This window comes from Acyrthosiphon pisum, chromosome A1 (assembly GCF_005508785.2).
Source record: "Acyrthosiphon pisum isolate AL4f chromosome A1, pea_aphid_22Mar2018_4r6ur, whole genome shotgun sequence".
In the NCBI taxonomy this organism is placed as follows: Eukaryota; Metazoa; Arthropoda; class Insecta; order Hemiptera; family Aphididae; genus Acyrthosiphon; species Acyrthosiphon pisum.
Genome location: NC_042494.1, coordinates 27,442,578 through 27,468,188, shown reverse-complemented (window position 1 = coordinate 27,468,188; position 25,611 = coordinate 27,442,578). Strand labels below are relative to the sequence as shown.

The 25,611-nt window shown below is 26.9% G+C and overlaps 1 protein-coding gene across 1 annotated transcript in view; it reads left to right on the top strand.

The window, feature by feature from the left end:
* Window positions 1-698: 698 nt before the first annotated feature.
* Window positions 699-25,611, top strand: part of LOC100168428 (Kv channel-interacting protein 4) — a 43,992-nt gene continuing 19,079 nt past the window's right edge. The window contains exons 1-2 of the mRNA XM_001951081.4: window positions 699-932; window positions 7,253-7,741. Coding sequence (XP_001951116.2) covers window positions 7,565-7,741 — 177 coding nt within the window. The 5' untranslated portion in view covers window positions 699-932; window positions 7,253-7,564. The remainder of the gene's footprint in view (window positions 933-7,252; window positions 7,742-25,611) is intronic.

The following is a 25,611-nucleotide window of genomic DNA, read 5'->3' as shown; positions in this document are numbered from 1 at the left end:
ATATATAAATTACTTTATTCATAATAATATCATCAGCTATACTTATTAACATCATAGGCTGACTGACCGTCTTCGCTCAGAATCGTTTTTCATATACAAATGTCATTGAATTCAAATTTAAACCATCCATTACAGTGACCCGCTTGTAATTTACGTATAGCAGAACAACACCCATTTGTTCAACTTTTTCATAGTTGGATATTAAACATTTGGTATTCATCATAATGTGTGCATTCCTATATATTATTGTATAAACATAATTACACAATTTCAGTTTTAGATTATATATATTTTTTATTGAAAATAAATTAAACATATATAGTTATACCTAGATGTTTTGCAAAAGTTAACAGAACACCCTAAAAAAATTACTGGTAATGAATGCTTGAACTTTAATATAAGTCCTAATTTCAATACATCAGAGATTGGTAACTATATTCGACCGTGGTAACGCAGAATTAGTATGAATTGGTGTCAATGATGTATTATATATTGCAAAAATGAAGTAAATTGATTAACTTAATTCAAACTAAACAATAAACGTAGGACATTGTGTTAGTTCGATTCCATGTCATATTTCAAGGTAATTATTATTGGGCAAGCCCCTTACCATTTTATAGTATCCTTAAAATATAACCGTGTCTTGAGGGCTTTTGGCAACACTGATTGCGCCTTCGGTGGGTCCTGGCGGCAGCTGCGGCGACCACAGTAGCTTTAGCAGCTTCGAGTCAAGTTGTTGGCACCGCTCATGACTGTGCTTTTTAGTTAGTCCATGCACATTATACCCATCTCTTCTGGCAATTTTCCCAAAAATAGTTATTCTTTAATCATCACTAATAATTTCATTTTTTTCAACCGACTTAACACTTTTCATTGGCACTGTCACGTGTATAATTTTTCTACAATAGTAAAAAAAAAATTCGAAAAGACTGGTGAGTGATATGTAAATATTATTAAATACTAATTTATTTCGCGCCATTGCAGTATATTATTTATAATTTTAAATTTATTTCACCGTTATAGTATCTAAACAAATTTGATTTCAAATTATATTTTTTTTTTGTTTTAATATATTTATAGCTATAGCTAATATATTTAATATTATCTGAGAATTTTTACTTGTTTTTTATTAGTATTAATAGAGTAAACTAACTGTTACTTGAGGTGTATGAAAATGATTTGTACACTATACATAATACAAATACAATGTGTTTATACTTTTTATGTTATTATGTTATAGTTATTCATTCTCTTACGGTAAAAATAATAATGTTTTTAAATCATACAATATTATGTTGATTAAAGTTTGTTTTTATATATTAGAAAATAATAATTAAATTATAATAATTATTATACTTCTGATATTTTGTGAATAAGTTTAAAATACGTTGTCATCATATTTTAATTTTGAACCTAATGATTCAACCATTTATGAATGGAACTATAATATTACACACACACACACACACACACACACACACACACACACACACACACACACACACACACACACACACACACACACACACACAATATCGTGTATTAAAAATGATGTATTTACGTTTTCTAATAATTAGAGATATTACTACTATATTAGTATCTAACCTGTTGATTTGTGAATAAAAGTATTGTTGTAAATACAAAGAAAAAATATGTATTTTATTGTCTTTGTGAAGAGTGAAGACTATAATAAAACTATAAATGGCTTATTGAAAAGTCACACGCAATAAAATCGTTACACTTACATATCTCGAGTGAATATAATAGATTAAATAAATATAAATAGTATATAATATAGGAATATTTGTAATAACTTTTAAACAAATAACTATAGGAATTTAGTCTTTGACTTTCCCTGGAAAAAAATAGTTGGAATATAGGAAAAATGTTTCGTTTTATTTTGTAAAGAAATCTTTTATTTATGTGTTTAAAATGTGTAAAGAGTACTGGAGACTATAAAATATATTTTTTAGGAATGGTATAGAGTTGTTATGACGTATTGTTCAGAGCTTTTGGCCTGCACATGATAAGAAGTATTGTCTAATATATTTTCTTTATTGTGATTCATAGTCTTTCGTATCCTTATAAGTTATTGTAAACATTATCCATTGAAGGAACTCCCTGTGGTTTTTGGCATAGTTCCTGTAAAAACTGAAATCTAAAGCTTACCAAAAAGACGTCTTAAAGGACTAATTAAGTTTCTTCATCCTTTGTTTTTTTATTGCACTCTGTTCCGACTGGACAGAGACAGAGAATAACTCACTACTCGACAGAAATTAAACATTTCCACCACTTTAATTTCGGAATCAACCGCATTTTACCCACTTATCAGAATTAAATCCTCCCTGGAATTCTGTTGGATGCAATTTCAGTAGACAAAAAAAAATTAAAATTAAATTAAAAACGTGACGGGCCATGTTGTTGAAAAAAAATCATCATTGTAAGTTATTATATTATGATATTTGAAGTTTAAATGCGTATTAAAGGCACGGATAAAAGTCATAAAATGTGTTTTGTCATAGACATAAGTATCATATTTTTTAACCAGATTTAATACTTACTTTAAAATTTAAATGTTTAAGTTATGCTATAATTCATAAACATAAATTCCTAAAATATTACAGTAAAATAAAATATTATAACATGATATTGTTTTCTCCCTAATTTGTTAACATACGAGAATTCTGGACTTGAACATTTTTAGAGTAGTGTATGTGTATGAAATATATTTTAGCGAGTATAATATTTTATAAAATTATAAAAAAAGTTGAATGTTTAAGTGTATAATATTTTATCTTGGTCACTTTGGCGTAGGCAGCAGTCCATTTTTGTTGTTACTGTAAACATTCAAGTTAAATATTAGATGTAACAAAATAATATATAACAACAGTATAGTAACTTTATGCACCTCCGTGTTACAAGCGATAAATCATTTATTGGCAGAAAAGCAAGTAAAAGGTAAAATAAATCGAAGTTTGTTTTGTTTTTGTTAAATTTAACAATAACAAAGGGCCAGTTCAATTGTTAAATCATTGTAAACATTCCAGTTGAATATTTAATACATATCATATGCTATATTTAATAAAAAACTCCCATAATATTATTTTGCAGTATCAATAAACTGGAACTGTTGGTTGCATAATGTATTTAACTACGTATAGAGGTATAGAGGTCATTGTATTTGAAAGGGTGTTTCCATTAAGCTTAAAAAGCTACTTTTTCCTATCAATATTAAATTGCATGTGTTTTTATTTGTTCGACCTATTCAAACATTATTATAATACATTTTAAATGCAATTTTAAATATAGGTTAGTATCTTCTATAGATAGATTTATGTGAGGAAGTTGTATTAACTTTTGATTTTGAAACTAACTTAAGTTTGATAATTTATTGACTTCATATTAAAGTAGAAAATATTTTTCTTTAAGTTTTGATATAATAATTATGTACAATGTACACGTTAATTAATTATAGCTATTTAAAAGTTTTGATGAGAGATTAGGTAAATTCAAACATGTATATTATATATTGATTGGTTACATATATATTCTACTTCTGCTGTCTAAATTCTGATTGATTATTATTATAAGTAAACTATTGCATATGCTTATTGTTTATAGCTAAATATTTTATTTATTTTGTATGTATCACCTATATAATTAACGAATTTATCGAAATAATTTTACTTTGAAGAGTAAAATGTATTAAATAAAAATATATTTATAGCATACTTATAGTTTGTAAGGGTAATTAATATTGTTTTTATGTTTGAAAGGTTTCAGGAATAGGTATGACAAATCGAAAAGAGGGTTTGTTTTAAAATATAGTTACCTGATTATTTTATAAATACAGACCTACTTGTAATATAGTGTAAGCTGTAAGGTTATAATTTATATATTAGATATTCCTTATTACCTATTATCAAGAATTTATTTATCAACAATTTTAGGTTTGTGATAATAATTTAACAACTTACGTTTATTATATATGGTTCAAACGGGCATAGGAATGAAAATACCATAAATTATATAATTGTATTCTTGTAAATGATAAAATAAATATTTTTTTAACATTCTTAAAAATATAAATTAAAAAAAATTGACTTTGGGAAATCGATTGGTATATTATCACTTTACCATTTATTTGTAATGTTGTTTTGAAGCTCTGTATCAAAGATTAAATACATGAATGAGAATGTTTAGCTTCTAATAATATGATATCTAAAATGGATAAAATAATTTAACGAGTCTTATGAAAGTAATATTATTTGTATGATTTTCTAAGACTATAGGTAATATTAAAATGTTATGTTTAATAATCGTTTGTTCTTAAAGTAATAATGTATGACGAGGTTGTATCATTCGGTCTGCGCTCATCTATGAAATTCAAAATATAATACCGAATTAATCTGTCTTAATTAAGTTATATTTCGCGAATTGTATTAAGATAACAAAGTGGAAATGGTTTTAGTGAAAATATAATTCATTAATTCTTATTCTTTATGCCTGTATTAAGATATATTTTAAAATTATAGTTGGATTTAGGTTTACGCGTATTTAATATGTATTAATTCGTCGTGTACATAATTTTTAATATATTATTTGAGGGTAATATTATAGTGACTATAGCAGAATTTTTTTTTAAACGCTCATGAATCATATTGATTATGTTCAAGGCCTTGTGTTTCGGTATTTTGCTATTTCGGTCATATAATATATTGCGAGGTAATTTATCTAATTTTTGATTAATTGGACTTTTATAATTTAGTTTCAACTAGCCATGGTGTTCAGATGATATAACTATAGCTGTGTACATTTTCTCGCCATAAAAATCCACACTGCATTAAAAAGGACCCCAATCCTTAAACATTTTTAGTTATGCCAAACCACTCACAATCGTCGACGAAATATTTGTAGGTATATACGAATTAAAGTCGCCGTCGACGTATTACATTTTGCGCATTCGATCGTGTAGATTGGATCGAATCAGATCTGCCGGATGGCTGGACAGATTTTAACAGATCCTTTTATTTTAGATTCTGAGTGGAACGATTATTGTATTGATTTTATAAGGATGTGTGTTTTATTTTTTTAATTTTTTTTTGTGTCTGTACACGATAAGTAATCGAAATAATTCTTCGATTTTCAACTTCAGTATCTTGTTCGATGGGAAAGTGAATATTGTTGGTGCATTGAGGAGGTCAAAGTTTAAAATTTCCAGTAATTTTCAAAAGCGCCGTAAAAACTTAAAGAAAAATTAAGGAAAAACGGGAATTTTTACGCAAAATCGATTTTCCATATTTGGCGTAACTTTAAAACAAATGACCTTAGATATATGAAATTTTCACTGGTTGTTTATATTTGAATTTTCTATACACGATACAATTTTTAAAATATTTTGATTTGTTTTGAACTGTTTAGGGACATTTTCAGTTTCCTATTTTATTGGATGTTGGCCAGTTGCCCCACACATCTGTTATCGGGATTTTAAAAATATACCAGTTGCCCTCAACCAAATGTACTAGTTACCCTCAACAAAATATACCAGTTGCCCTCGCATGATTACAATATATAGCACGTATAATAGGGGAGGTAAATATACAAATAATAAATACAATTATTTATAAAAATAAAGTAAAATAGGTATTTTAAAACGATAGAAAATTATTGTATTTTGTAATAATTACTAATAAAATAATATGAAGACAATAGTCAATAAAATAATAAATATTATAATTATGTGGCATAGAATGCTATGATTTGACAACAAAAAATAGTAAAATAGTTACATAAAATATTATGTTTTGTTATAATATCGTAATTACTAATAGATTTTACAAAACCGGTACCTAGTCTACTAATATTTTTGTTTTTATACTTATTTTTATTAGTTTTTTTTTTTCTATGAATATCAATATAACTTTATTTGTTATGTAAAAATACTTGAAAAATTAATACAAGGCTCCTACTAAGAAAAACTTTGTTACATTGACATTTTAAAAATATTAAAAATCTTTAGTCACAGTTTTTTTTTATAAGCATTTAAACTTCAAAAACTGACAAAATATGGAAAAATCACGAAAATTAGCAAATTATTTTGAGTTAAGAATTCATAAAAATTTTTCTTTTTAAATCTAAGATTTTAAAATGTAATACAGAATTGCTTATAAGATTATCTACCTCTGTAAAAAAAGAAATGTCTACCGGAAAGTCAAATTAAATTTTTATGAGCGCTTGAAATTCAAATTTTTATAACATTGGATATTCATTCGATTTCCCATGTAGCGATTTTCTTATTTTGTTATAATTCAAAAACGAATAACTGGAGATACATGAACATTTCACTGAATGTTTATTTTATCAATTCTTATACTTGATAAAATTTTAAAAATATTTTGACTTGTTTTGAGCTGTTTACGAACAATTTCATATTTCAATTTTTTTTTATTTTTTTTTTCATGAATATCAATAAAATTTTATCTGTTTGGCCAAAAAGTATAAAAATTTAATACAAGGATCCTGATATATTGTTACAATAGCAGTTGAAAAATATTCAAAATACATAGGTATTTTTTTTTATAAGCATTTAAAGATCGAATTTTGACAACATTTATCAAATTTAAAATTGAATAATTATTTTGCAGTTAAAAATGTATAAAAAGTTTCAAATTTTATATCTAAGAATTGAAAGTTTAAAACAAGATTCCACGTAAGTAGTTTATACTGTTACCAAAAAATCCAAAAATACATAAGCACAGTTTATTTTTATAGTCATTTTAAGTTCAAAATTGGACGAAATTACATATTAAAAAATCTAGAATAACTATTTTAGTTATTTTGTTGTGATTGTATAATATTATTCATCGGTACTTGAAACTTTTAAAGTATACTGTTGTATATCTATGATAGTATCACGATTTGTTGTTCATGTATAACGCGTTATAAGTACCTAATGGATATTGTGATATGATTAATTTGGAATTTATTATAGGTACCTATTATTGGTCAATTTTTTTTTAATACCATAGATATAAGTATATAATATTTCTTATAACTTGACTGACATACCGCCTCCGCTCAGAATCGTTTTCCTTATACAATGATTTTATATCACTGAATTCAAATTTAATACCATCCATTATACAGTGACCCACTTGTAACCTACCGTACTGCAGAGCAACATCCACTTGCCCACCTTTTTTAATATCGTTTTCGTCTACTCATATTATTATTATTATTCATCGTGTTTTAGGTGACTCACAGGCCATTAAAATATTGAATCGAGCAACGAAATAATTGGGCGGTGGCCGCCGCCGCCGATCGCTCCGGTCGTCCTTGTCGTGGACGATGACGTGCCGGGACAACTGGTGCACCGGGGCGGACCATCGGGTGGCCAGTGCGTGTGCTGATTGCGTGCAACGACCGAGAAAACAGCGCAAACAGCAACGACCTCGCCGTCAGGGGCAACGACAGCGGCTGCAGCAACAGCTGAGGCAACAGCGGCGGCAGCGGCAGCAACAGCAGCAAGTGCAGCAACGGTGAACGATTGGGGGGCCACCGTGCAATGGCGACGCCCCCCGACAGCCCGATCATCGAAGAGGCGACACTAATCGAGCTCGAGGAACAGTTGAACAACACGTCTGTGTTTCCGCACCCTAGGCCCGTCGCCCTAGAGGACCTGTGCCGGCAGACCAAGTTCACCAGACAAGAGATCCGCATTATGTACAGGGGATTTAAGCAGGTTGGTGGCGATTTCGTATCTTTTTTTTAATTAACCGTCTGGACAACCTACGTGATATTCCCCAACATTCGGCATTTCGGCCAGCCGATTTTTACATCGAACTAGTGGTGGGTCGACCGCTATATATGTACCTATTTGTTATTTTATTATAATATGAAAATGAAACCGTTTTATAATAAATTTTTTTTTCCATACGTAATGCTTGAAATATTATTTGAAAATTAAAACAATAAACCGGGGTGGACCCGTACTCATACGTGGAGAAGGCATGGAGTGAAACGTCCCGAATTCGTTATAATTGCGTATCCCACCCCCATTCGCCCACCGACACATGATCGAAATCATATGAGAAGATATTAACTATTCGCGTAGGTTATTATTTGACTAAATTATCTGCATAATAACAACAATAGCATTTACGGGAAATATTAGTACAAATCATCATGGCAATTATTATATAATTATTTATTTAGAATAATAAGAAGTATGCCATTATTGAAATATAGATTTCCGTTGATGTAAAGTGTGTAAAAGTTCCTACTAGACTTAGTCGTCATAATATCGTATGTTTCGGATGAATATATTTTATATTTTCTTATAATAATTAAATTTTTTTTTTGTTATAAATAATGAGCATATTTCCATGTAATTACGAGCGGGTTTCGGTTTTTCCATAATTGTGATATTTGGCTTTATTTATGATTGTCCTTGAGATTTAACGATAACTTCTCTAGCCTTAAAAAGGTTGTTTAATGAGTTATGACACATATTTTATACTTGTATTTTTAAATATACAATTAACGCCAACTGTGTTATATATAACGAGTACCTAACCTACATTTATTCAGTTCGATATTAATATAATAAAAGTTTAAAGTAGGTTATGCAAAAGTTATAGGTAGTATCGCCTATATTATCCAAAATACTGTTAAAATGAAAAATCAAAGTTATCCACAAAGTATAATAATATTGTTGGCTTAACTATTCAGTTATAATATGAAGGTACTGCAACGTACTATAATAAAACAATATTATCCATAATGTATTCATTTTATAATCGCGTTCAATAAACGTGGATGGTTGTCTCTTTTTTGTGCTCAGCCTCGTACTAAAAAGTATGTTACATATTTTGTAACTTTAATGGAGGACTTCTTTAATGAAATGTTTCATCCAACACTATTACTATCCCCTCCTAACCAATACACTTATTGTATTATATCCATTGGATATTGTGTCTATATATTACGTTTGATATTACAATTTCATTAGAGTATATTAAAACAAAAAAACTAATTATTAAACCTAAACGAAAATAAATAATAATAGTATCTTTGTGACATCGTGATATGAGTTACTTTTAAAAGAGATATTTATAATTTTAATTAATAATTATTATTTTACGGTACACTTGATTTTCATTTCACATGGGTTTACTTATAGATATAATTTTTTAAAAGATTTTCGTTTTAAAGCAGAAGTGGCCCACTAAATTCGAACATCATTGGACAATGTGTCGGTTCATTAATAAGCCTAATTAGCGGTCATGACAGTTACTCTTATACTGTTTCACTATGTAAGTTTTTAGTACTAATGATGTTTAATCAAGTAGGTGTACGTCGTTCATTTTCACTTCTAAGTGCATAGGGTATGTTGGGAGGAGGGGAAGTGGAACTGCCCTCGTCATTTTTCACTGGTAGGTGTTAAGTCGTGGTATTCACATGGGAAAACTATGATGTTACAAATGTCTGCGCTATTTTCTGTCAAAAGAACCTATAGATTCCCATTCTTATTTTGTGTTGTACTGTTCAGTTCGTTCTTACTAAAGGAAAAAAGAAAACGAGAAAAAGATTAACTGTGTGGAAAATAATGTAACATTTTTAACGAGTGAAAAATAGATATTGCCGACTGAAAATGACCTTGAGTCGAGTAATTAACATTTTAATGCTGGAAAAATCTCATTTGACGTAATTTTAGGTTCTTTGTAAGTTTATTATTAGACAGTGAAAAACAAAATGAAACAGTTTTAATAACTTATAATACTATTTTTTTATGATAATTATTAGTTTAACAATTTAAAACATACATATACAAAATAGTAGTTTGTATTTTTACAATTGATAAGCATTATTATTAGGAATTAAACCCGCCTTCATTTTTGGATTAGTTATGTTTTATATATATATATATATTTTTCTTAATGATAAATTAAATGATTTAATAAAGTTTATTTCATATTAATCGTAAATTAGTTATATTTCAATTAATCAGTGCTTTATATTTCATTATTTTTGGTATTTTTAATACTTTGATTTTTTTTTTAGTATAATATAACCAGGCTTTTATTTTAGGTTTAAATTTCACGTATTTTTCTTGCAAACAATTATTTTTTATTTTTTATTGTAAAAACTAAAATAATTTAATAAGAATCATAACATAATACCACTAATATTAAAATTGATATTTTGTAGTATTATTAATTTCTATAGGTATTTTTTGATATTTAGAAATTAAAAGCTGCTTTTAACAATTTGTATTAGCTGATACGTTTTTTGATTAAATATTACATACTTATGACCCATACTATATTATTATAGGTATTATAATTTAGGTTATGTTAACCTTTGATATACTTACATTTATTCGTACATTATTTATTTTTGGAATTTCCTATTATTATAATTTATAAACATTATAGTTATTATTGTTATTAATTCAGTTTTCAATCTTATTATTTTTAAATTTAATGTTTGAAGCTAATATTTTTCGTCACTTAATATGAGTTTATTAATTTTTAGATTTAAATTATAAAATATATTGCTTTCGACGTCGATATTTAAGGAACACAACAAATTGCTAGTGAGATTTTAATGTAGTTTTATATTTTATTGAATATAAAATATCTTAATATATTATATTAATACTTTATGGACTTTTTTTTCTTAAAAATAACTGATTTTTTTGTGTTGTTTTTATATAATATATTATGCGTAGTATTTACATATGTACCTACGTATTTACCCATATATTTCAGATTAATTCTGAAATTTTCATAGCATAACACACCCTTTAGATTTCTTATTTTGTGTACACTGAAAATATGTACAACTGACAGGTAAACATAATATATATTCATAAATCATGAAAACAACTCGGGTATAACATATTGTGTAAAGAATAAGAATAAATATGTTTAAGTAATAAAGTGTGTGAGATATATTTCCATATCATAAACTAACAATATTTTCTAATAATTTATTTTGTTCATGTATTTCGTGATGTTTTTTATTTTTTGTACAATTATGAAGCATAACATTTTACCTCACTTATATTTGTCTAGACACACAAAATACGATACATAGGTAAAATTTTTTTCTGAACACCTACTACAACAAGAATGTATTTTAGAATAAATGTAATAGATATATTCAATGAAAGTTCTGCAAAGTAATTCATGATGATGCACGTACAATTTTTTTTTGCAATGGGGTATTATAGTTTCCATTAACTAATCCGACTAATCGGACGTAATTAATGAATTGCCTTATACATTTCTGCGTGTATATCAGTACTTTTTAGATATATAGTTAATAAACTTTATATGCGAGTACATGACTATACATAATGGGTAGGGTCGGTCATTTGTGTGACTTTTTTTGTACCCTAAAACATTACTGTCCTAGTGCAAAATTTCAATCATGCCACATTGAGAGTGGCTTTTCATATCAAAATTGTATTTTTACTATGCATATAAAAATATTAATATGTTGTGGAATATAAAACGCCTGCTAGCTTTTACAATATATATAACACACCTAGTAAAATATAAAATAAGAAAATGTAATATTTGCTGCTTAAACATATCCGTATTGTTCAGGGCATGTTTTGTTGTATCCTAGGTAGTTTCATGGTAATTATATATTTATATGTAATATTATTTCAGCTATTTTTGTTTTATATTTATATTAGAAACGTGTTGGTATAAAATAGGCATGAAGTTGATAATGAGTATTATCAATACATTTAAAAAAACCCTAATAATTTCAAAAATAATTGCTTGCTTAAACCTAAATTATTAATGAAATGCATTAACAAAATATTATACTCATGCAATACCGAGAAAACCATTATACGACCGTAATATTACGTGGTGTAGCTATAAAGCCTACTCTGAACGCCGTGTGATCATAATTTTATAATTAAAATGCATTTTTTATTTTACATAATATTATACCATTTATTTTGTTTTGTATTATTATTATTTTTTTTTTTTGATTAGTTTCGTTGTATTTTTTGTGATTACATAATATAATCTATATTCTATATTATTTGAAAAATAAACCAATATTTATCATATTAATTATCTTTCACATATGCGGCATAGTAAATTTTGTTTCACGAAATCAGAATTATTAATTTAAAACCGCAGTAATTGGAGTATAGGAATCTACTGAACACAAAACTCTAAGAGCAGAACTGTTTCTATGATTTAATGGAATTATTCTTTTCTTTTATACTCATTAGAACTTGTATATGTGTTATAAATACTGAAATATAAATTATATATTCTATAAATACCCAACTATATGGTATTATAATAAGTTAGAGTAATTTTTTTTCTAGTTATAAGTTTACAGTTTTGATATTATATACTAAACTGGAAATGGTTGTAATATCACGCACGTGAAAGACAAAGATGACAATCTTGATGGGTTCAAAGTGGCGTCCACTTTACATTTTATAATTTATATATGTTCGTGGATTTAATACACAGTAGTAACATCAAACAAGTCCTTCGCACTTCATGTTTGTCATTATACATCGTACTGCAATCAATGTTATACATATTTTATGGTCGGTTAACATAATTTTGTAAGGTTAAATTATTGAACATGATAGGAGCAAGCTAATGGTAGGATATAATTAAAACACAATAAATATTTGAAAAACCCTTAAGATTAAAACGATAGTTAAAATAAAAACGAATGGGATTTTAAGCTAATTAAAAATAGTTACACCGAATTTATTATTCTATAATTCAATGAAATTCAAAAATTGATTAGTGAATACTAACATATTTTGCTCCTGTGATTATTTATTATCCAGAATTTAAAAATGTAACTTTATTTCTATATAGTCTAACTTATGACATGAATGAAAATTACATTACTGACTGATTTCTAATTATTGCCCGGAGTTATTGTAAATTGTAATTGCCGAAGGGACGAATGCTTTCATTCAAATGACACGTTTCACTAGGGTTGTGAGTTATGATTACATAAATGCATTATATTTTTTTGTTTCGTTTAAAAATAGGTATTTGTGATTTTATTATGATAGCCGATATGTACTTGCTGATTTAATAAAATAACACATTAATAATTCTCATAGGGTTTTTAGGATTAGTATTTTATTCAAATAAACGAAAGTTAATCAAATTAATAAATTTGTTGAAATAATAGAATAATAATGATTGCTGTATAATCTAATGATCCTAGTATGTTACATGTTGGTGCAAATCAGTGATCGCAGTGGAACTTGTTAACTGATATTTCGAACAGAGGATAAATCTAAAACCGAAAGAGGGCCGATTATCGTATTTCCGATCGGATGTCCGTCATGTGAACCATAGATTCCACAGGGGTTGACCTGACGTTCAATATATATTGTAACGACAGCTATTTGACGTATATTGACGGAACGTTGAAAAATGATACTTCCTATTATCTCTGCGACCCGTGATCATTAATAGATAAAGGTTCTTTTGCTACACTTTGCGATTGGACGAGTTTGATCGCTTTTCTATTGTTTTTGAACTTTTAAATACAAACTAGCTTGGAAAATCATAGGACACTTATATGGGACACCCAACTCGTTAACTTATCATTGGGTTTTAATTTTGGGAATAGAACTGTTCATTTTTGTACCTAAGCTGTTTCATAAATTGATGAGTTATTTATTACGTACGTTTTGAACTAACATTACGTAAAAGAACAATTTTCGTTTAATATATAATATAAACATAATATAACATAGTATATTAAGGATTCGCTGTTTGAATGATCATAAATAATTTTAGCGTTGATATTTTCCTTTAAAACTGTAATGAAAAATTAAAATAATAATAATTACATTTTTAATATAAGATAATACAATATATTATATTTTTTTCTTTATCAATTCTTTATACTTGTTTATTATAATATTTAAAACATTAAGTATTTTAATGAACATTACATTTTAATATGTTTAATTTTTACATACAATTGTGTGTATATTTATTCCAATTTAATAAAATTTAGTTTATAGTGCCAAATTTAATAATTTCAATTTATTAAAGTTTAGTATTCATTGAAGTTTAGTCAATCTTTTTAAAGTTTAGTTTATAGTGCTATTCAATTTTTAATAGTTTCCAAAAATCAAGTCTTCTTAAGAAAATATGTTTTTATGTAAACTAAAAAATCTGAGGTTTGTAGTGAGGTAATTGGTAGACATTATTTCACTGTTATAACAAGGTCAATAAATTGTCAATTTTATTATTTAATAATTAAAAATACAAAAAGTAAATAACAACTGGAAAATAAACACGATTGTTTTTAAAGAGGGGATGAAAAGTATTGATTAGACTTCAGGGGTGTGTACTATCAGTGTCATTTTATACTCAATATAAAACTTAATAATAAATACATTTTGTGGGTACTTATATACTAAATAAATTGTAGGTATATCTTATGAAATAATGATATAATCAGTTAACTAAAAATGATTATGTTAGATTGTATTAGATTGAAAAATGCATGAAATATGATTTTATACTTATACAATTCATATAATATATACCTATGAGTATGAGTAAGTTTATGTTAAATAACGGAATTATAATCATTTTATACTACTTTTTTCTATGGTGTGTACCTTTACAATACATTATATATTATCTTTACTCTGTGAAAATATCGCAATAATAGTCGCATATGTTTTAAAATATTTTTAGTTATTATTATGAGTGCGAATCACTCTCTGTTTACAATTTAATTTAGAGAAATATTAGCTCTTATAACATAGATACAGATACATATTAGATTCTGAGTGGAGCGAGGAAGCTATTGGTTTTACAATGGTGTTTATTTTATTTTTTTTTTTTATATCCTGTATACAAAATTTCTACCAGAAGGAGTGCTTCGATTTCAATATATAGTACCTTATCTTTTAGAAAATTGGATGAAGATGGTACTTTAAAGAGGTCATTTTCCGATTTTCTCAATAGTTATTTAATGCCACGGGAAAAACTACCGACAAATAATGAAAAAACGCTAAAAATCGGATTTTAATTTCTAACACTTTGTTTATCACCATAGAAATGAATAATAAATTATAATATTATAATATTAATTCAACTTACATGATAAAATAAATAATAACAATGTAAAATATCCGGACTGACAAACTGTCTCCGCTAAGAATCGTTTTTCTTATACAATGATATTTTACCATTGAATTCAAGTCTAATACAACCCATTATACAATGACCCACTTGTAAACTACTGTACAGCAGAGCGACATCCACTTACCTGCTTTTTTATTAATTATTACTAAACTATTTGACACACTATTCATATCAAATTAGTAAAAATATATTAATACACAAGTCTAAAGTAATTATTTGAAATGGTCATTAGAAATTTAAACTATAAAGTTGATATGTAACTTGACGATCGATGTCTTGGACAATACATTTTGTTTGTTATTGATTTAATTTAAACTTAAAAAACTATGTGAAGCGTCAGTATGGTCTCTTGTGTTGTCATCATTACTTTTTTATTCATACGTTAATGTAATTTGATCAAAGGGACTACTGGCGGCTGGCGTGACCCAATAAATTGAAATATTACGTCCAATGGGAATCACATTAAAAGTATAATGCGCACTTAACACGTAAACGAAGTACACGAACGGTTTCTGGCGTTTTTTAACCACCTGCATAGTGCACCTCACGCCATTTGATGATTTTATGCAAATTAGGAAGCCAGTGTAATAATAATAAACTCTCCTTTCCAACGCCTTTATGGTTTATAATACTAGACAGATATTGATTTTTATTTTTGTTTTATCAAAACAAAATATCTAATGTCAAATAACTTAAGGCTAGTGAAACTAGAAAATAGTAGTATTACGCTCCTCCAAAACCTAGAAAAGATATGAGTGTGTTGGTTTAATTTTCTTTACACAGTTATATCTAACAGCTACTCAATTTATGAGGGGTTGCATGAAAATATTTTTACTAATCTTAATTATTAAATCTCAGATTTGGGATGATGAGTAAATTTTTATTGATTTTATAAAAAGATTTTTAGTGCAATGAACAATTTTAAAAGTTTATAGCCGCTTTCTCTTTATTATAAATTGAATAAAGATACTAATTTAAAAATTGTGTATTTCAAATTTCTAATAATTTTCGTTCAAAATATCGACGAAAACAATAATGTAAGCAACAGTGTCTTTGACAAGTTAACTATTTTTGTGTAATCCTTTCTATGAAGCTTTGTTTTTTTAAGTCAAATGTTTTTTAAATGCTACTGGAGTATAAAATACAAAAATTATCAACCAAATGGTATTATTTTTTTCTTATAGAACAAATTATTTTTATTATGTGTTGGGGAGGATTTAAAAAAACATTTAATAGCGATGCTCATAAAATAATATTTTACTCTGGGTGACGCGAAAGTTTAATAATTTTGATACGGGACAGTGAGTATACCCAGTACGTACACGGTCACACGTCATACTTTCCAACTTACCACTGATACTTAAAAAGGAAGTTTGTTTTTAAAATGTACTGAAACTAAATGTAAATATATGGTTCGGTTATAAGACGTTATATACTATATTTTATGATATAGATCTTATGGTAAAATCATAAACTGTTACCATAGTCTGTATAATCTGTGCAGTTACTACGGTAATATCAGAAAATGGCTTTTTTTATTGTTGAAATTAATCTGTGTTTATGTACGAGCACAATCATTGTTTCCTTCCTTTCATTTTGTACAAAGTGGAAAAACATGTTTGCAGTACTACGCTAAAGTATTTAAATCATTGGAATTTATTGGTGTAATATTTCAACTAACAACTAACGATTAAATGTCTTGACATGTTAAAAAGTTTTGTTTTATTTTTATCTTAAGGAAAGCCCGTCGTAAATCCGACATTTTAGGAGAGACATATAAAATTTAAATAAAATATATTTATTTTTGATAAGGTTAATTATATATTATATTAATTTATTTTTAACTAAAGGTGCTCAACTAATTCCTGTAAAGGGAGGTAACACAAGTTTACCTTCATCCTTCTGGTACCTATTCTAGACGAGTGGAATGTGCTTAAACATAATATGCACTTGTTTTTGTTACTTGAGTTGATTAAACTTAAATAATTGTGAAATATTTTATTATTAAGTAAAATTCTACCGTACTAAGTCAAAATACAAACCAGCTATACTTTTAGTTTGATTTAGTCAAGTCTTACGGTTAACACACAAGATAAAAAAAGGACAAGATTAAAAGTTTAATTTTTCCTTCTTAGGTTTTTGTTAACGCTAGAATTTTGTAAAGGAACAATATAATGTGCTCCATCATCACAATAGGTCTGAATTTCTTACCCTTATCCGCCGGTTTTATTTTGACAGATCTTCACTGTTGTATAGTAAATTATAAATATATATCTCACTTAATTTACGCACCCCATGCAGTTGAAGATTACGATGTACTATACCGAATGCCTTCATAAATATATAATATTATAAAATAAGCATGCGGACATTTTTTATCACTCCTTTTTTTTGTACTTTGTTATACATCTCATAATTAATTTGAACTATAATATATAAATAACTGTACTATATTTATAGGTACATATATTGTATATACTCAGATTTTTTGTGTACTGATTTAATAATTTTGCGTTCGGTACCTATGATTTTTTTCGAATCTGATTGAATCGAACCTATTAAAAAAAAATATAAAACAAACAGATAAAACATTAATATTCAAACTGACCATCTAGAAAAGACAGTAGTAAATCCGAATGATAAACCATAAAAGGTCCATCGGAAAAATAAATTCTCGTTTATTCGAGACCCAATTCTAATATTATTGTATGGAAGTCAAACCCAGAGGCAATTCAAAGATATTTATGGCTTTTTGAGAGTACAACGTTGGTTATGGAGTAGACGAAGGATAGCCTTTATTTGCTATGTCAGGCATCGCATAAAATTTCATGTGATTAAAATTAATGACTTACTTTTTTAGTTATCCGATAAAATTGTCATACTTTTTTTTATTTATTAACGTGATATAGGTATAATATGTATATCACAGATGTAATTAAACAATTAGTACATTTTATAAATCTGAATAAAATTTTTTTTTACGAAACCTTTATATTATATAAACTATATATTTTTAATAAATAGGTATATCATTTTATCAACTCACGCAATGGAAAAAAATTATATGATGGTAAAAAATCTATTTACCTTTATTTGGTGAGTAGGTATATTGTAATATTGATATGAATATCTAGTTAAAAAATATTTAGCTTATAGATAATATTAATTATTTGGTGATAGGTGGGTCACTTATGAACATAAATTTGTCCTCTATATTGTAATATAATAATATGTGAGTTGTAATTTATGTTGTACGTAAATTTATGTAACTATTGTAAAAAAAATAAAAACTACATAACTTAAAAGTTATAAACAATTAGGTGATATTGGGAATTTTAGATTTGAATAGAACGTAATAATAATAAAGTAATTTTTCTAAGCAACGCTGCTGACATTATTTAGACGTGGTGGTTAATGGTTATGTACCTCAGCCGTATGGATGATGTTGTTATTGTAAAATAGGATGAGACTACAAATCGTGTAATTTTTGGCTACTAGATTATTTTTCAATCTCTAAAATGCCACTTACAATTAATAAAGAATATAGGTTTAAATGTTTACAGGTGTGCATATATAGACATATTTCTCAAATTATTTTAACTTTTAAGTAAATAACATAATATTGTATATATTTACTAATAAGCTTAATCTCCATATAAACATTTATCATAAGTCATATTATTGTTATTTATTAGTACCTTATTATCGACATAGGACCATATTATTAAGCAATAAATTTGGCATAATCATGTATGTATGTCATAACTCATAAAATACATCCATTAAACTGTATAAATTAATTTTTTTCAGCACGAACATTAACATTATGACCAACAATATTTTGAAATTTATGTATAATCGATTATTAATAATTAGGTTTGTGTACATTATAGTTACCTCCTTTAAACACCGATAAATATAAAATAATGCACAAATGTAACGAATTTTTTTTACCACAACGCATTTAAACTTTTGTAACGTGATTCGTGAACATTGATTGGATCATAAAAATGTATAATAATAAGAGGCTGGATCAAAGTATTTTCTATAATATGCAGTGATTAACAAAAAAACCTGTATAGGATAGGGTTTACTTAGGGTAGGTTCTCAAATTAAGATTTTACTGTATTATTTGTAAAATAAAATGTGTAAAACACTTGTAAAATATAATAAGATTAAAAGTAAACAATATTACAAACGTATATTTAAAATACATACAGTTTTGACTTTAAAAACTAATTCTACCATAGGTAACCATTGTACAATAATATGTTTATCACTTATCCTACCTACTTTATAGGTAACTGTTAAAATCTTTTTTAGAAATAAAAATTTAAAGGATACAATTAAGGATACGGGAATTCATATAAATCAAAATCGAGCTTTTGATTTATGTTCCAAACCACCAAGCCCTTAGGTATCTCATTACAACGAAAATAATAAAACGTTTTGTCTTGGACGTGACATGTTATTGCAGATTTTACGCTATAATGAATGTAGCCAATCAAATTGTTCTAACATTTTTCTAACGTAATTTGATTGGATCACACATTCTGTTGTTTATATATTTACGATATCAGATAACAAAAAAATATATAAATACAGACTTGAAAATACATTCTATCGTACTAATGTTAGGTAGTCATACAGTTTCAATCTGGTCTTTTATATTTTATGAAATTTCAATGTAAGTATTATTGCAATTTGGGCTAAGATTTCTATAGATTTGTATGTTTTTTTCTTTTAGTCCCAATTAATTGGTTATCAGCTTACTACACAATTTAGTTCATTCTGAGCTGAGTAGAAAACAGCTTTATTTTTGCATATTATTTTTAGCCTAAAAGATAACTTAATATTTAGAGTTATTGAGAATTAATTAAAAAAAGAATGCAGAATCTTATTGATTTAACTAACGTATATAATCACTGTTTTATTCGTCTTAAATATAAAACTATTATACTACTATGATTCTACTATTCATTGGATCTGGCATTAAAATTTGAGCTAGTAACATTATGTGATTTTAAAAGTAGTTTCAGCCAATATCAATCCACTATACCTAATAGGTCTTATTCACAGGTCGTTATTTTTAAAAAAATCAATCTGATATTGGCATATTGCTGAAAGTAACATATATCAGATAATAATAATTTTTAGATTTAAACTTGTTATGTCTGTACTTATGTGATAACTGATTACAATTATTAATTATAAGTTTTTTATTTAAAAAATTATAAATTTTAATATTTTATCATTTATTATTATGTATAAGCCCTAGCCCTAGTATAAACGATAACTGTTGATATACGGCTGTAGATAATATGATAACCATTGTAACCTCCAAGTCATAGTATACCGTACGCAAGAATGTGAAATAAATATATAATTGATAAGTTTATATGAATTTATACGTTAATCAAAATTGGTTATAGTTAAAAATGTAACGTTTACATTTCACGGAATTATATATTTTAATAAAAACAACAAGACACTTGTACCTATTCGAAATTTAATAAAAAAAACTCATACTTGCATTCACTATTATATAGTACAGTTTTAACTTGTAAGTTCAGTACTACTCGATATTTTGAATAATATATTTTAAAGTGGGTACTCACATTTTTAGTTTTATTGAGAGAGATTTATCAATACAATTTGAAATTAGAATATTGGTTATTAGTTACCAATAGGTACTAAATTTGAAATTTTTAGTGGAACATTGTAAACCTTAGGTTAGGTTTAATTTTTTTCAAACATAACCTCTTTTTGTTCTTTCGACAACATTAATCTACATATGACTATATATTCGTATATTGATCAAATATAAAATATATTGAAATAATATAAAACTATAACTTTTAGATGACGTATTTTATTTCGAAAAACAAAACTTCATAAATATTAATGATGGCCAATGAGGGAGGAAATTTACTACCTTCTTTGTAAACATTATACCTCTGGAATAAAATATATACAAGTATAAAACTCCGATATGAATACGAAGTACGAACGCATTTGGATAAAATAAGTGGAAGAGAAAAAACATTACATAATCGATTGAAATAAAGTATAAAATCATAAATATCGTTAAGTACCTATGTATATTCTTCTTAATAATGTACCTACTCTGAAAGTCTGAAAAGACTTGCGTAAATATTAATCTTGGTGTCGAGCATCAAAACCAATATTATTATTGTATTCATAGCCGTTATTGTAATTTTATATACCACTTTACTATAGTATATAGTGAGCATGTTCATACCTAATGCATGTAGTCATGTAGGAAATATAAAGAAAGTCATATTTTTTGTGGTACAGTTCAATGAACACTTTTATGTTTGGGGCCACGGAGTACACTTTGTACATGTTATACCGCGAGTTAAAATGGAAAATATGGAACAATGTGATCATCAATAAATAAAGGAAATTTGAAATAAAAAAATTGAATGATAAATATCAAGTTAAGTTACGCGAGAAACGATTGAAACTGATGATTTTCAAATATTATACATTTTAAAATCATTCTTTGATATTATAATCAATATTATGTTTAAGTGGACGCTACTAGGTTTGATACTAATATATTATGTCAATACACTGTAATATCAAAATATTAACAGCACACTATTGAAACTAGTGAGCGAACGTTCGTACGAAATGTCGTACGTGCGTTAAGACGGGGACAACAAATGCAAGGGCATATTGTGCTTTTAATTAATATACCCACGTATCAATGAAAATAATATTATTTTTTTTATTTATTTGAAGAATAATAGCTGCATAATACGCAGATCAGGAATAAAATTAAGAGAGCAATTTTTTTATACACATATACAATTAGCTATCATGGCATGTCATAATTTATGGTGCACCGTGTACAAGCGTGAACGACAGGATTTATGTCAAGCCGATTATTTGTATATTGTAGGTAAGGACATGATGTAAAACTATAAGGGCATCGTGTTGCAAGCGTGGACCGATGGTTAGGATTTTGTATTAGTTGTTGGTTTGGATTTTTCCTCCGTTCCGAAAGGACTACCGAATGCCGAGCACTGCGAATCAATCGAAATACTCGGGAAAACAAATAAAATGTTGGAAGTAAATCAAGTCGAACGGACCAAGTCAAACGCTGCTATTGCCCCACAAATATTTATGAAGGATCCCTGTCTTGTTACTTCCGATCTAAAACAATTCGCGTCTCTCAGTTAAGTTTTATTTAAAAAAAATAATAATAGATATAGTTTTTGTTTATTGAACATTACTTTTACCGTTCTTAAGACCCATTCGCAGAGTTTCCGAAGAAATATTGGGCTTCCTTGAACAAGCGTAGCTACGTTATAATACTAAACCCGAAGAGTGTAAAATATTAACTATGTACTGTGTATATAAAAATGCAAATTACTTTATTACATACTCGCTAGAGATTCTCTCACGATAATGTTAGTAAATGCTAAATTACTCACAAATTTCCCTAAAGTCGTGAGTCGCTTTCTTAATTATGGGCACACATTATACGTAATTTTCTTTTTATGAAACACTTTATCTATTTATTTTACGATGCACACGGACGGGCATGTAAATAATTTTTAATAGCGATCGACAATAATAAAAAAAAAATATTTGTTTGAAATTATTCAAAATTATAATAATAAATTATTATAAATTATTTATAATAACCACAGAAGAGCAATAATTAGGTATATCAAAAAATTAAAGGTTGATTGAGAGATCGCGATATTTTTATTTTTGAATAAAAGTTCTGATAGCCTCTACCTAGGCTACCTCTTTTGAATTGTACAAATATACGATCATTTATCAACTGCATTTCCGTTTCATGTCAAATAGATGTCGGCGTTGGAACATCACTGATGAGGGGAAATTTAAACTCAGAATCGTAAATACCGAAACTAAATACGATTGAATTACCACTTTTCTTTTTCGTTACATATTCATCTTGAATACTTGCATCCCTTACTATCCCGTCAAAGTTTCATACCTACTGTTGTTTATGAAGTTAAAGTTTAAGAAGGTATTGATACAAAAAAAACAGAATGAATTGTTTTTATCAAAATTAAATTTGTGTTACACTAATAATATATGCTACCGAGTAGTTTATTAATTCCTTAGGTTTTAAGTTACCGACTAAGTCACGTTGGGTTTCAAAACAATTAATTACATAATCATGTCAATAATTAATCTATACAACTATTGTTTTTAAACATGAATTGATTATTATAACAATAAATTTGTTCTTAATTATTTGTACTACTTTAATGTGGTTATTCCAAATTTAAGTTTAGGTAAGCATTAATTTTAGTTCAAGTTATTATTAACATGGGCGTAATTAGGGTTAAAATTCTGGGAGTCGAGTCATCGCTCACCTAACCAAACTATTAGTTTAATGTAACTCATAGGGGACTTATATTTAAATAAATAAGGCATATTTTTGGGGGCGATAAATTGTAGTCAGGGGGATAAACAGCCTAGTCAACCTAGTCAAGGCTAAATCGTCAAGGCGTTGGTTCTTATTCTCCTTATTCTTATTAGTATATATATGGTACCTACTAAATATTTTAATAAAAATAATGTACTTATATGTTTAATATTTTTGTCGCGGTTACTAAAAACAATTTAGATATTGTTAACGTTATATACTTTTTGTGCACTGTAATATTTGTTAATTACATCATCTCATAATATGTATAAAGTATACATATTATGAATACATTATATAGTATAATGCATTTGAAACTTATGTCAAGTGTTAAGATGGACATTAATTATAAAGCAATATAGTGTTTTAGTTGGTGATTAATTTATCTTCTTCGTTTACAACCTATAATATACCTACTATATAGTACAGAAACTAAGTATTATATATTTATGTAAAGTACTCTTTAATGGTTAATTAAATTATATTAACACACATCAATACTTACGGCATAAAAGACTTTAAAGGATATTTTCCAGATCGTGGTCTTAAACGATAATTTATCTTTCATAAACCATGATCCACATATTATATCAGTTATATTATAATTATATTGATAATATTACAACTTTACAATTTAAATATATAAACATCAAATTAAACTATACTTTGTCGTTTTTTTCACAAGTTTTATAATGTAAACGTGAGTACATTTAAGTTATTTAATTTATTTATATCATTTGTAGTTTATTTAAATACAGGTATAAGTATAATATATAGGTACGATATAAAAATTAGAAAAAACAATAAATAGTTAAAAATTTTTCGAATTAGTTTCCACGAACTTACATGATTAACTATAAATGAAATATAATTCCTAATTTATTTGTTCCATTTCAAAACTTTTGTGAAACATTTTACACAAAACTAAAAACCCCATTGCCCACGATCATTATCTAAGATGTAGAGACGAGGCGCATGCTCTTGTGCAGTTGAAACTTGAACGTAAAACATTTACTTATGTAGGATGATAAAAGGAAGGGTAGTTAAAAATAAAAGTTTGTGTGTCAGAGATACAAATCTGAAAAACGCAATAATTCGACAAGGATCTGCTGGGCGAATATTATTAGTTTTATTTCAATGTTCTTTGAAAACGAGTCTTTGATTGTATACATTTATCTATTTACAAACCACATTTACAAACATTATACACATATACCAATATGCAATTAAATTAATCAATGATATGTGATGACATGTAATTAATTACATTTATGATTTATACAATTGTAGAACGTGGTATAGTATAGTAGTATAGTAGGTAAATCATTATGATGATCTATAGGTATACATGATTATATTTTAAACAATGTATTCATCAACATTCTTAGTACCATATTGTATATACAGAAAAATTATATTTTAAGTCTGATTTATTTTAAATTAAATATAATTAAGAGTTTAATTAAACTGTTATTAATTGCTTATATTACTATTATTTATCTACCGTATTTATAATTCATTCGTACCGAACTATCTAAAAGCTGCAAGGTAGACATGTACCACTGGAAAAATATATTATTCTATCGCGCATCTCCTCTCTAACAGGTCACCTTTACGCAGTCACGCAGCTGGTGGGTTACACGTAACTTGCATAAACTGTCAAACTGTAACAATAATGCATGTAGAGTATTGTTTCCAATATTTAAATATAATATGAATGACACGATGTTATGAGATATAATATTATATAAAGTGAAAATTGTTGTGTAAAAGTGGAGGGTTGCGTACTTTCCGATAAATACATAGTTGTTATTCTTTAAGATTTTTAATTTGGATCACTACATTTATAACTGAAAAAAAATAAGTGTTCTATTTTTAATATGTGTTGGTTTAGTAATGTTGAGTAATTTACAACTGATTATTTTTTTATCGAAACGAGATAAATAAAGTAAGTACCTAATTTTAAAATTTATCTTTACGCGGTATGTTTCA